The 14028-nt window shown below is 44.9% G+C and overlaps 1 protein-coding gene across 2 annotated transcripts in view; it reads left to right on the forward strand.

Annotated features, from left to right (window-relative positions):
* The first annotated feature begins 396 nt into the window (after window positions 1-396).
* Window positions 397-14028, forward strand: part of slc39a8 (solute carrier family 39 member 8) — a 95946-nt gene continuing 82314 nt past the window's right edge. Inside the window, exon 1 of one of the 2 annotated variants that reach the window (XM_045723784.1) lies at window positions 397-964. In XM_045723784.1, coding sequence (XP_045579740.1) covers window positions 737-964 — 228 coding nt within the window. In that variant the 5' untranslated portion in view covers window positions 397-736. The remainder of the gene's footprint in view (window positions 965-14028) is intronic. The other variant, XM_045723785.1, reaches the window with a different exon arrangement.

Raw genomic sequence — 14028 nt, forward strand, 5'->3', positions numbered from 1 at the left:
CTAGATTAAATATAAAGACCGTGAAGTGATATCCACTATCCACAAGGAGGCAGTAAGAAAACATTACCTAAGAAGTACCCTTTATATTTCACAAGGTCTTCAGTGTCCCTGCTCCACAAGCTGCACATGTTAACACACTGTTATTGAAGCAACAGTCCATTTTACTATTAGGAATTATACACTCCCTGTTGCATGTGCGTTTTTCTAATTTTCTCAATTTATCCCCATTTAATCCGCCATTTTAATGTTGTAATACGGTAATTCAGTGAACACGTTGCCAGGCAAGTGAGAAAGTCACAAAGAACCCATTGAAAAACAGCCCCCCCTGTGCCACTAAATGTCGTAGAAACAGTCACCTCAATATTCGCCTTCCCCGGCTCATGCCGAGGTGATCTTTGAACCGCTTTCTAATCTCTGCAACTACTGATAACATTAGCCCTACTAGGATTCATTCAGTGAACATCCCAGAACGAACGGAGTCGAATGTTCAACAGGACCGGTCTTTATCATTACAGTCCTTATTATAATGGCATGTAACGGAAAGTTAAGGAAATAGCTTTGGATCGATGAACAAACACTTTTGCCTCGGTGAAAGCTTTCCTTCCGTTTTTTTTCCCTGTAAGATTGTAGCATATTTATTTCAATGAAAACTCCATGCAATATTTACAGGTTTTCTCTTTAGAGCAAGCAACGCATCAAAACTTCCTCTTCCAGCGCAACTCCGGGTTCAGATACAATGTATCACTTCACATCTTTAGTGACGTGCGCGCTTCTTTTTAGTAGATTATCGAACTGTGTACAAGTGGACAGTAAGAAAGGACAAGGCTTTCTTGAGGACATATTGCGGTTTTACAGTGAAAATGGCTCTATTTCAACAGCACACCTTGAACACTTTCTGCTGCTAATATCAACCGGACGACCAGCTTTTATTGTGGATGAGGAAAACCCACTTGTCAATTCTGAGGTACAGTGAGCCATATTTTTTATTTAAACTTTATTTAAATAGGTAGGTCAGTTAAGAACAAACTCTTATTTACAATGTCAGCTAGGAACACTGGGTTAACTGCCTTATTCAGGGGCAGAACAACAAATTTGTACTTTGGCAACTCGGGGATTTGAACTTGGAACCTTTCGCTTACTAGTTACTAGTCCAACGCTCTACCCACTGGGCTACCCTGCCGTTTAACACCTTTCCTCCCAAAACAGTGTTTTTTCCCTCCTGAATATTGTATTGATTTACTTATTCACTACTATTCAGCTAGTAGTCTTAACGATGACGTCACTATCCTATGGTAATGAGGAAACCTTGAAAATAAAAGCCTGCATTTAAAAAAATGTCAAGGTGGATAACTCATTCAAAGATATTACATTTTAATCCGTGTCGATTTTTAAGCAAATGCAAGAAGGTATCAATAGAAGAAAAAAAAACTGGAAATACGTTTTTAAAAACATTATTTCATGACCACTGTTGAAAAATAAAATGTTCAGTAATTACTTATTCAGCACAATGTAATGCAATTAACAGTCTTATCTTTATGGAAGCCTATTGAGCTAGTAAGTTCTTATTATGCAATAGTAACCCAGCTAGCTCATTTGATTCCTTGGAAGTTGTTGGAACGTACAATTTTGGTTTCCCATTGGTTCTGGGAACGAAGCCATACGTTTCTTTACCGGTAAAAACTGAATTTCTTCCCCCAACGTTCTGAGAACGGAAGCAAAAGAATGTTGCCTTTTCTGGAAACATTTATTTGTAAGTTACAGGGATGTTCTGAGAACGTTTTACTCTGGTTCCTTGATAGTTTTCCTGGGAGGAAAATTAAAATTATGAGAACGGAAATTATCTTTCACAGATTGTTTCAATTAGACTTTTATTAACACTGCTAGCTTCTTTTGGGTATTTTTTTATATATATCTCCAAGAACAGATAGGACACTTGGAAATTCATTTCCTTAGGCATTAATCATGTAAACACACATTTCTTTATTGTGACACAGCATCAGTGAGATTCAAACCCATAATCCTCTATTCTCTGTCGATGGAATTAATCCACCGGGCACCCAAGATGGAGCTAACATTTTAGTCTATTCAAACCAAGGTTTTTATAGTAAACTGAAACTAAAACAAAAAAGAATCATAAAAAAAACAATTTAGTCAACTAAAATAAAATTATTAACAAACCCGTTTGAAAAAATAAACTATACAGGGACTATCTTTGACTCTAAAATTGTCACGTCCTGACCATAGAAAGCTCTTATTTTCTATGATAGAGTAGGTCAGGGCGTGACTGGGGGTTGATCTAGTTGATTTATTTCTATGTGGGGTTCTAGGTTTTATTTTCTATGTTGGTGTTTTGTATGATTCCCAATTAGAGACAGTTGTCTCTAATTGGGGATTATACTTAAGTAGCTTGTTTTTCACTTGGGGGTTATGGGATATTGTTTATGTGTAGTTGCATTGTTAGTCACGGTTCGTTTATTCTTTATTTGTTTTGTATTTTTTCTAAAGTTTCACTTTGTAATGAATTATGTGGAACGCTACTCACGCTGCGCTTTGGTCCGATCATTATTATGACGAACGTGACAGAATATCCCATCCGACCAGGACCAAGCAGCGTGACCAGGTGAAGGAGTCCTGGACTTGGGAAGAGATTCTGGCAGGACAGGATCGCCTTCCATGGCGGGAGACGCAAGCGGTGAAGGAAGTACAGCGACGACGACAGGGTTCGCGGCCACAACACAAGTCCAAGAAGCAACCTCAAAATATGTTTTTTTGGGGGGGGGGGCACATGGGTTGGTCGACGAGGCCAAGGGGCGAGTCAGAGAGCGAAGAGGAATATTGGGGTGAGTCAGAGTCCGTTGAGGAGTTATTGGATAAATTGGAGGAGAGTGAACGGAGGGGAGATTTAGAGACTTTCGAGGAATTGTTGGATAAATTGGAGGAGAGTGAAGCTGAGCTGTTGGCTTGACGTAGTATGCACGGCATTCGCCCTGAGGAGCGTGTTAGTCGTCCAATGCCACCTGTGTCAGCTTCCTGTACTCATTCTGAGAAGTGTGTTAAAGTTCCGGTACAATTGAGGCCGGCTATACGCACCAGGTCTCCAGTGCGCCTTCACAGCCCAGTACGTCCTGTGTCACCTCCTCATACTCTCCCTGAAGTCCGTGTCCCCAGTCCGGTGCGTCCAGTGCCTGCTCCCCGCACTCGCCCCTGAAGTGCGTGTCACCAGTCCGGCTCTACCTGTATCGGCCTCACGCATCAGGCCTCCAGTGTGCCTTCACAGTCCAGGATATCCTGCGCCAGCTCTACGCACTGTGTCGCCAGTGCACCTTCACAGCTCAGTTCGTCCTGTGCCAGCGCCCCACACTTGCCGGGCTAAAGTGAGCATCCAGCCAGGACGGGTTGTGCCAGCTCTACGCTCCAGATCTCCAGTGCGCCTTCACGGTCTAGTATATCCTGCACCGGTTCTACGCACCAGGTCTCCAGTGCGCTTCCACAGCCCAGTGTGTCATGTGCCTGCTCCCCGCAATCGCCCTGAAGTGCGTGTCACCAGTTTGGCACCACCTGTGCCGGCTCCATGCACTAGGTCTTCAGTGCGCATTCACAGGATGAGAGGGTTCTTCGTCCTGCACCAGAGTCACCACCGACAATAGACACCCCCCCATAACCCTCCCTTTTGGTTGCAGGTTTTGCGGCCAGAGTCCGCACCCTTGTGGGGGGGGGGGGTACTCTCACGTCCTGACCATAGAAAGCTCTTATTTTCTATGATAGAGTTGGTCAGGGCGTGACTGGGGGTTGACCTAGTTTATTTATTTCTATGTGGGGTTCTAGGTTTTATTTTCTATGTTGGTGTTTTGTATGATTCCCAATTAGAGGCAGCTGGTAATCGTTGTCTCTAATTGGGGATCATACTTAAGTAGCTTGTTTTTCACTTAGGGGTTATGGGATATTGTTTATGTGTAGTTGCATTGTTAGTCACAGTTCGTTTATTCTTTATTTGTTTTGTATTTTTTCTAAAGTTTCACTTTGTAATAAATTATGTGGAACGCTACTCACGCTGCGCCTTGGTCCGATCATTATTATGACGAACGTCACAAAAATAAAATTAAAACCATAATTAATTATGTTTAGTTAGTTTCTCTCTAAATATTGGGTGAACATTTTATGGGGTTTTCAAGCTTCTGAATCTGCAGGTCACATTGAGATGGACTTTAATTTAAAGGTAGACTCAGCGAGATGACGTTGCAAGAAGCAGCAACACAGATATCGGTTGCGTTCTACCGCTCGGACGTTGCATGCGTCAACCCATGGTTGCGTACATGTCATCGACTGTGCAGTCGGGCACCAGATTGCAATAGCATGCTGATGCATGTTAAAGCATGCATTCTGAGAACCACATGTTTCTTAGAGCTTGGTCAGAGTGGGGTTGTCCGATGGTTGTTTTGTATACAACCTTCCCACAACGTTCTGGGAATGGTGTAGGATAGTTTCTTGGCTTTGGAACATTCTCAGCACATTTAAGGAACTTGACAAAATAATGTTATTTTCTTGGAATTTCATTACTTTAACAGAACGTTTCCTAAAAGTTACATTTAATTTAATGTTTGGTAATGTTCTAGGAATGTTCTCCAACTGGTTTGACATTGGGAATGTTTTCAAATAGTTGTTAAGAGAATGTTAATAAGAAACTATTTTATTCTGTGGGAATTTAAATACTTCAGCATAACATTTCCTACAGGTTTTCTCATGGTTCTATTTAAAGTTCTATTTAAAGAAAATGTTCCATAAAAAAAAACACAAGAAAACATTTAGTAATGTTGAAAGAACGTTCTAAGAATGTTATTTAAAGAAAAACGTATACGGTACATTCCTTTCTCAGCTTAAAAAAAACTCTCTATCTTCTATCTTGTGAAGTGTGTTCAGGTGTGTTGGATAATTGGCCACACCTGATCTGAGTGCTTGTTTTCTTTGAAATGTGGTCTGTTTGAATGGACTAAAATAAACAGCTTTTTATGAGTAAAAAATATATCCTTGTTTTTGTTGTCTTTATGGGAAGGAGTCATCCAATCCAGTGGTAGCATACAAATAACTACACTATTATCAATGTGGAAACAGACACCAGCTCATTTTACAGCCTTGTTACTACGAACATACGTGGCAAGACGAGAAGACGACTTAAAAGGTATTTTATGGGTAATTACGTGGTAATAAATGATTCATTGATGTTTCTTAGGTATTACTTTGAAACAGCCTGGCATGACTGCATTAACAGTAATTAGCTGGTTCTTACTTGTACTTACCTTTGGGACTAAAATGTGTTACTATATAATTACATTTTGTGACTATGTTCCATGGTATTTCTTATATATTACATTGAAATAGTGGTGTGACTAGGTAGTGGTGTGACTAGGTAGTGGTGTGACTAGGTAGTGGTGTGACTAGATAGTGGTGTGACTAGGTAGTGGTGTGACTAGGTAGTGGTGTGACTAGGTATTATATGGTACTAGTGGTGTGACTAGGTAGTGGTGTGACTAGGTAGTGGTGTGACTAGGTGGTGGTGTGACTAGGTAGTGGTGTGACTAGGTGGCAGTGTGACTAGGTAGCGGTGTGACTAGGTGGCGGTGTGACTAGGTAGCGGTGTGACTAGGTAGTGGTGTGACTAGGTAGCAGCGTGACTAGGTAGCGGCGTGACTAGGTAGTGGTGTGACTAGGTGGTGGTGTGACTAGGTGGTGGTGTGACTAGGTGGTGGTGTGACTAGGTGGTGGTGTGACTAGGTAGTGGTGTGACTAGATAGTGATGTGACTAGGTGGTGGTGTGACTAGGTGGTGGTGTGACTAGGTGGTGGTGTGTCTAGATAGTGATGTGACTAGGTAGTGGTGTGACTAGGTAGTGGTGTGACTAGGTAGTGGTGTGACCAGGTAGTGGTGTGACTAGGTGGTGGTGGTGTGACTAGGTAATGGTGTGACTAGGCAGTGGTGTGACTAGATAGTGATGTGACTAGGTAGTGGTGTGACTAGGTAGTGGTGTGACTAGGTAGTGGTATGACTAGGTATTATATGGTACTAGTGGTGTGACTAGGTAATGGTGTGACTAGGTAGTGGTGTGACTAGGTATTATATGGTACTAGTGGTGTGACTAGGTAGTGGTGTGACTAGGTAGTGGTGTGACTAGGTATTATATGGTACTAGTGGTGTGACTAGGTAGTGGTGTGACTAGGTGGTGGTGTGACTAGGTGGTGGTGTGACTAGGTATTATATGGTACTAGTGGTGTGACTAGGTAGTGGTGTGACTAGGTAGTGGTGTGACTAGGTAGTGGTGTGACTAGGTATTATATGGTACTAGTGGTGTGACTAGGTAGTGGTGTGACTAGGTAGTGGTGTGACTAGGTATTATATGGTACTAGTGGTGTGACTAGGTAGTGGTGTGACTAGGTGGTGGTGTGACTAGGTGGTGGTGTGACTAGATAGTGATGTGACTAGGTAGTGGTGTGACTAGGTAGTGGTGTGACTAGGTAGTGGTGTGACTAGGTATTATATGGTACTAGTGGTGTGACGAGGTAGTGGTGTGACTAGGTATTATATGGTACTAGTGGTGTGACTAGGTATTATATGGTACTAGTGGTGTGATTAGGTAGTGGTGTAACTAGGTAGTGGTGTGACGAGGTAGTGGTGTGACTAGGTATTATATGGTACTAGTGGTGTGACTAGGTATTATATGGTACTAGTAGTGTGACTAGGTATTATATGGTACTAGTGGTGTGACTAGGTAGTGGTGTGACTGGGTAGTGGTGTGACTAGGTATTATATGGTACTAGTGGTGTGACTAGGTAGTAGTGTGACTAGGTGGCGGTGTGACTAGGTAGTGGTGTGACTAGGTATTATATGGTACTAGTGGTGTGACTAGGTAGTGGTGTGACTAGGTAGGGGTGTGACTAGGTGGTGGTGTGACTAGGTAGTGGTGTGACTAGGTGGCAGTGTGACTAGGTAGCGGTGTGACTAGGTGGCGGTGTGACTAGGTAGCGGTGTGACTAGGTAGTGGTGTGACTAGGTAGCAGCGTGACTAGGTAGTGGTGTGACTAGGTAGTGGTGTGACTAGGTAGTGGTGTGACTAGATAGTGGTGTGACTAGGTAGTGGTGTGACTATGTAGTGGTGTGACTAGGTAGTGGTGTGACTAGGTATTATATGGTACTAGTGGTGTGACTAGGTAGTGGTGTGACTAGGTAGTGGTGTGACTAGGTGGTGGTGTGACTAGGTAGTGGTGTGACTAGGTGGCAGTGTGACTAGGTAGCGGTGTGACTAGGTGGCGGTGTGACTAGGTAGCGGTGTGACTAGGTAGTGGTGTGACTAGGTAGCAGCGTGACTAGGTAGTGGTGTGACTAGGTAGTGGTGTGACTAGGTGGTGGTGTGACTAGGTAGTGGTGTGACTAGATAGTGATGTGACTAGGTGGTGGTGTGACTAGGTGGTGGTGTGACTAGGTAGTGGTGTGTCTAGATAGTGATGTGACTAGGTAGTGGTGTGACTAGGTAGTGGTGTGACTAGGTAGTGGTGTGACCAGGTAGTGGTGTGACTAGGTGGTGGTGGTGTGACTAGGTAGTGGTGTGACTAGGCAGTGGTGTGACTAGATAGTGATGTGACTAGGTAGTGGTGTGACTAGGTAGTGGTGTGACTAGGTAGTGGTATGATTAGGTATTATATGGTACTAGTGGTGTGACTAGGTAGTGGTGTGACTAGGTAGCAGCGTGACTAGGTAGTGGTGTGACTAGGTAGTGGTGTGACTAGGTGGTGGTGTGACTAGGTGGTGGTGTGACTAGGTGGTGGTGTGACTAGATAGTGATGTGACTAGGTGGTGGTGTGACTAGGTGGTGGTGTGACTAGGTAGTGGTGTGTCTAGATAGTGATGTGACTAGGTAGTGGTGTGACTAGGTAGTGGTGTGACTAGGTAGTGGTGTGACCAGGTAGTGGTGTGACTAGGTGGTGGTGGTGTGACTAGGGACTCAGTGGTGTGACTAGATAGTGATGTGACTAGGTAGTGGTGTGACTAGGTAGTGGTGTGACTAGGTAGTGGTATGATTAGGTATTATATGGTACTAGTGGTGTGACTAGGTAATGGTGTGACTAGGTAGTGGTGTGACTAGGTATTATATGGTACTAGTGGTGTGACTAGGTAGTGGTGTGACTAGGTAGTGGTGTGACTAGGTATTATATGGTACTAGTGGTGTGACTAGGTAGTGGTGTGACTAGGTGGTGGTGTGACTAGGTGGTGGTGTGACTAGGTATTATATGGTACTAGTGGTGTGACTAGGTAGTGGTGTGACTAGGTAGTGGTGTGACTAGGTAGTGGTGTGACTAGGTATTATATGGTACTAGTGGTGTGACTAGGTAGTGGTGTGACTAGGTAGTGGTGTGACTAGGTAGTGGTGTGACTAGGTATTATATGGTACTAGTGGTGTGACTAGGTAGTGGTGTGACTAGGTAGTGGTGTGACTAGGTAGTGGTATGACTAGGTATTATATGGTACTAGTGGTGTGACTAGGTAATGGTGTGACTAGGTAGTGGTGTGACTAGGTATTATATGGTACTAGTGGTGTGACTAGGTAGTGGTGTGACTAGGTATTATATGGTACTAGTGGTGTGACGAGGTAGTGGTGTGACTAGGTATTATATGGTACTAGTGGTGTGACTAGGTATTATATGGTACTAGTGGTGTGATTAGGTAGTGGTGTAACTAGGTAGTGGTGTGACGAGGTCGTGGTGTGACTAGGTATTATATGGTACTAGTGGTGTGACTAGGTATTATATGGTACTAGTAGTGTGACTAGGTATTATATGGTACTAGTGGTGTGACTAGGTAGTGGTGTGACTGGGTAGTGGTGTGACTAGGTATTATATGGTACTAGTGGTGTGACTAGGTAGTGGTGTGACTAGGTGGTGGTGTGACTAGGTAGTGGTGTGACTAGGTATTATATGGTACTAGTGGTGTGACTAGGTAGTGGTGTGACTAGGTAGTGGTGTGACTAGGTATTATATGGTACTAGTGGTGTGACTAGGTAGTGGTGTGACTAGGTAGTGGTGTGACTAGTTGGTGGTGTGACTAGGTGGTGGTGTGACTAGGTGTTGGTGTGACTAGGTAGTGGTGTGACTAGGTGGTGGTGTGACTAGGTAGCGGTGTGACTAGGTAGTAGTGTGACTAGGTGGCGGTGTGAGTAGGTAGTGGTGTGACTAGGTATTATATGGTACTAGTGGTGTGACTAGGTAGTGGTGTGACTAGGTAGGGGTGTGACTAGGTGGTGGTGTGACTAGGTAGTGGTGTGACTAGGTGGCAGTGTGACTAGGTAGCGGTGTGACTAGGTGGCGGTGTGACTAGGTAGCGGTGTGACTAGGTAGTGGTGTGACTAGGTAGCAGCGTGACTAGGTAGTGGTGTGACTAGGTAGTGGTGTGACTAGGTGGTGGTGTGACTAGGTGGTGGTGTGACTAGGTGGTGGTGTGATTAGGTAGTGGTGTGACTAGGTGGTGGTGTGACTAGGTAGTGGTGTGACTAGGTATTATATGGTACTAGTGGTGTGACTAGGTAGTGGTGTGACTAGGTAGTGGTGTGACTAGGTAGTGGTGTGACTAGGTATTATATGGTACTAGTGGTGTGACTAGGTAGTGGTGTGACTAGGTAGTGGTGTGACTAGGTAGTGGTATGACTAGGTATTATATGGTACTAGTGGTGTGACTAGGTAATGGTGTGACTAGGTAGTGGTGTGACTAGGTATTATATGGTACTAGTGGTGTGACTAGGTAGTGGTGTGACTAGGTATTATATGGTACTAGTGGTGTGACTAGGTAGTGGTGTGACTAGGTGGTGGTGTGACTAGGTGGTGGTGTGACTAGGTATTATATGGTACTAGTGGTGTGACTAGGTAGTGGTGTGACTAGGTAGTGGTGTGACTAGGTGGTGGTGTGACTAGGTAGTGGTGTGACTAGGTAGCAGCGTGACTAGGTAGTGGTGTGACTAGGTAGTGGTGTGACTAGGTGGTGGTGTGACTAGGTGGTGGTGTGACTAGGTGGTGGTGTGACTAGGTAGTGGTGTGACTAGATAGTGATGTGACTAGGTGGTGGTGTGACTAGGTGGTGGTGTGACTAGGTAGTGGTGTGTCTAGATAGTGATGTGACTAGGTAGTGGTGTGACTAGGTAGTGGTGTGACTAGGTAGTGGTGTGACCAGGTAGTGGTGTGACTAGGTGGTGGTGGTGTGACTAGGCAGTGGTGTGACTAGATAGTGATGTGACTAGGTAGTGGTGTGACTAGGTAGTGGTGTGACTAGGTAGTGGTATGACTAGGTATTATATGGTACTAGTGGTGTGACTAGGTAATGGTGTGACTAGGTAGTGGTGTGACTAGGTATTATATGGTACTAGTGGTGTGACTAGGTAGTGGTGTGACTAGGTAGTGGTGTGACTAGGTATTATATGGTACTAGTGGTGTGACTAGGTAGTGGTGTGACTAGGTGGTGGTGTGACTAGGTGGTGGTGTGACTAGGTATTATATGGTACTAGTGGTGTGACTAGGTAGTGGTGTGACTAGGTAGTGGTGTGACTAGGTAGTGGTGTGACTAGGTATTATATGGTACTAGTGGTGTGACTAGGTAGTGGTGTGACTAGGTAGTGGTGTGACTAGGTATTATATGGTACTAGTGGTGTGACTAGGTAGTGGTGTGACTAGGTAGTGGTGTGACTAGATAGTGATGTGACTAGGTAGTGGTGTGACTAGCTAGTGGTGTGACTAGGTAGTGGTGTGACTAGGTATTATATGGTACTAGTGGTGTGACGAGGTAGTGGTGTGACTAGGTATTATATGGTACTAGTGGTGTGACTAGGTATTATATGGTACTAGTGGTGTGATTAGGTAGTGGTGTAACTAGGTAGTGGTGTGACTAGGTATTATATGGTACTAGTGGTGTGACTAGGTATTATATGGTACTAGTAGTGTGACTAGGTATTATATGGTACTAGTGGTGTGACTAGGTAGTGGTGTGACTGGGTGGTGGTGTGACTAGGTATTATATGGTACTAGTGGTGTGACTAGGTAGTAGTGTGACTAGGTGGCGGTGTGACTAGGTAGTGGTGTGACTAGGTATTATATGGTACTAGTGGTGTGACTAGGTAGTGGTGTGACTAGGTAGTGGTGTGACTAGGTGGCAGTGTGACTAGGTGGCGGTGTGACTAGGTAGCGGTGTGACTAGGTAGTGGTGTGACTAGGTAGCGGCGTGACTAGGTAGTGGTGTGACTAGGTAGTGGTGTGACTAGATAGTGGTGTGACTAGGTAGTGGTGTGACTAGGTAGTGGTGTGACTAGGTAGTGGTATGATTAGGTATTATATGGTACTAGTGGTGTGACTAGGTAATGGTGTGACTAGGTAGTGGTGTGACTAGGTATTATATGGTACTAGTGGTGTGACTAGGTAGTGGTGTGACTAGGTAGTGGTGTGACTAGGTATTATATGGTACTAGTGGTGTGACTAGGTAGTGGTGTGACTAGGTGGTGGTGTGACTAGGTGGTGGTGTGACTAGGTATTATATGGTACTAGTGGTGTGACTAGGTAGTGGTGTGACTAGGTAGTGGTGTGACTAGGTAGTGGTGTGACTAGGTATTATATGGTACTAGTGGTGTGACTAGGTAGTGGTGTGACTAGGTAGTGGTGTGACTAGGTAGTGGTGTGACTAGGTATTATATGGTACTAGTGGTGTGACTAGGTAGTGGTGTGACTAGGTAGTGGTGTGACTAGGTAGTGGTATGACTACATTTTTACATTTACATTTTAGTCATTTAGCAGACGCTCTTATCCAGAGCGACTTACAGTAGTGAATGCATACATTTCATACAATTTCATACATTTTTTTTGCTGGCCCCCCGTGGGAATCGAACCCACAACCCTGGCGTTGCAAACACCATGCTCTACCAACTGAGCTACAGGGAAGGCTGTAGGTATTATATGGTACTAGTGGTGTGACTAGGTAATGGTGTGACTAGGTAGTGGTGTGACTAGGTATTATATGGTACTAGTGGTGTGACTAGGTAGTGGTGTGACTAGGTATTATATGGTACTAGTGGTGTGACGAGGTAGTGGTGTGACTAGGTATTATATGGTACTAGTGGTGTGACTAGGTATTATATGGTACTAGTGGTGTGATTAGGTAGTGGTGTAACTAGGTAGTGGTGTGACGAGGTCGTGGTGTGACTAGGTATTATATGGTACTAGTGGTGTGACTAGGTATTATATGGTACTAGTAGTGTGACTAGGTATTATATGGTACTAGTGGTGTGACTAGGTAGGGGTGTGACTGGGTAGTGGTGTGACTAGGTATTATATGGTACTAGTGGTGTGACTAGGTAGTGGTGTGACTAGGTGGTGGTGTGACTAGGTAGTGGTGTGACTAGGTATTATATGGTACTAGTGGTGTGACGAGGTAGTGGTGTGACTAGGTAGTGGTGTGACTAGGTAGTGGTGTGACTAGGTATTATATGGTACTAGTGGTGTGACTAGGTAGTGGTGTGACTAGGTAGTGGTGTGACTAGGTGGTGGTGTGACTAGGTAGTGGTGTGACTAGGTGGCAGTGTGACTAGGTGGCGGTGTGACTAGGTGGCCGTGTGACTAGGTAGCCGTGTGACTAGGTAGCCGTGTGACTAGGTAGCGGCGTGACTAGGTAGTGGTGTGACTAGGTGGTGGTGTGACTAGGTGGTGGTGTGACTAGGTGGTGGTGTGACTAGGTGGTGGTGTGACTAGGTAGTGGTGTGACTAGGTAGCGGTGTGACTAGGTAGTAGTGTGACTAGGTGGCGGTGTGAGTAGGTAGTGGTGTGACTAGGTATTATATGGTACTAGTGGTGTGACTAGGTAGTGGTGTGACTAGGTAGGGGTGTGACTAGGTGGTGGTGTGACTAGGTAGTGGTGTGACTAGGTGGCAGTGTGACTAGGTAGCGGTGTGACTAGGTGGCGGTGTGACTAGGTAGCGGTGTGACTAGGTAGTGGTGTGACTAGGTAGCAGCGTGACTAGGTAGTGGTGTGACTAGGTAGTGGTGTGACTAGGTAGTGGTGTGACTAGGTGGTGGTGTGACTAGGTGGTGGTGTGACTAGGTGGTGGTGTGATTAGGTAGTGGTGTGATTAGGTAGTGGTGTGACTAGGTGGTGGTGTGACTAGGTAGTGGTGTGACTAGATAGTGATGTGACTAGGTGGTGGTGTGACTAGGTGGTGGTGTGACTAGGTAGTGGTGTGTCTAGATAGTGATGTGACTAGGTAGTGGTGTGACTAGGTAGTGGTGTGACTAGGTAGTGGTGTGACCAGGTAGTGGTGTGACTAGGTGGTGGTGGTGTGACTAGGTAGTGGTGTGACTAGGCAGTGGTGTGACTAGATAGTGATGTGACTAGGTAGTGGTGTGACTAGGTAGTGGTGTGACTAGGTAGTGGTATGACTAGGTATTATATGGTACTAGTGGTGTGACTAGGTAATGGTGTGACTAGGTAGTGGTGTGACTAGGTATTATATGGTACTAGTGGTGTGACTAGGTAGTGGTGTGACTAGGTAGTGGTGTGACTAGGTATTATATGGTACTAGTGGTGTGACTAGGTAGTGGTGTGACTAGGTAGTGGTGTGACTAGGTAGTGGTATGACTAGGTATTATATGGTACTAGTGGTGTGACTAGGTAATGGTGTGACTAGGTAGTGGTGTGACTAGGTATTATATGGTACTAGTGGTGTGACTAGGTAGTGGTGTGACTAGGTAGTGGTGTGACTAGGTAGTGGTGTGACTAGGTATTATATGGTACTAGTGGTGTGACTAGGTAGTGGTGTGACTAGGTGGTGGTGTGACTAGGTGGTGGTGTGACTAGGTATTATATGGTACTAGTGGTGTGACTAGGTAGTGGTGTGACTAGGTAGTGGTGTGACTAGGTGGTGGTGTGACTAGGTAGTGGTGTGACTAGGTGGCAGTGTGACTAGGTAGCGGTGTGACTAGGTGGCGGTGTGACTAGGTAGTGGTGTGACTAGGTAGT

The sequence above is a fragment of the Salmo salar genome, chromosome ssa09, assembly GCF_905237065.1.
Source record: "Salmo salar chromosome ssa09, Ssal_v3.1, whole genome shotgun sequence".
In the NCBI taxonomy this organism is placed as follows: Eukaryota; Metazoa; Chordata; class Actinopteri; order Salmoniformes; family Salmonidae; genus Salmo; species Salmo salar.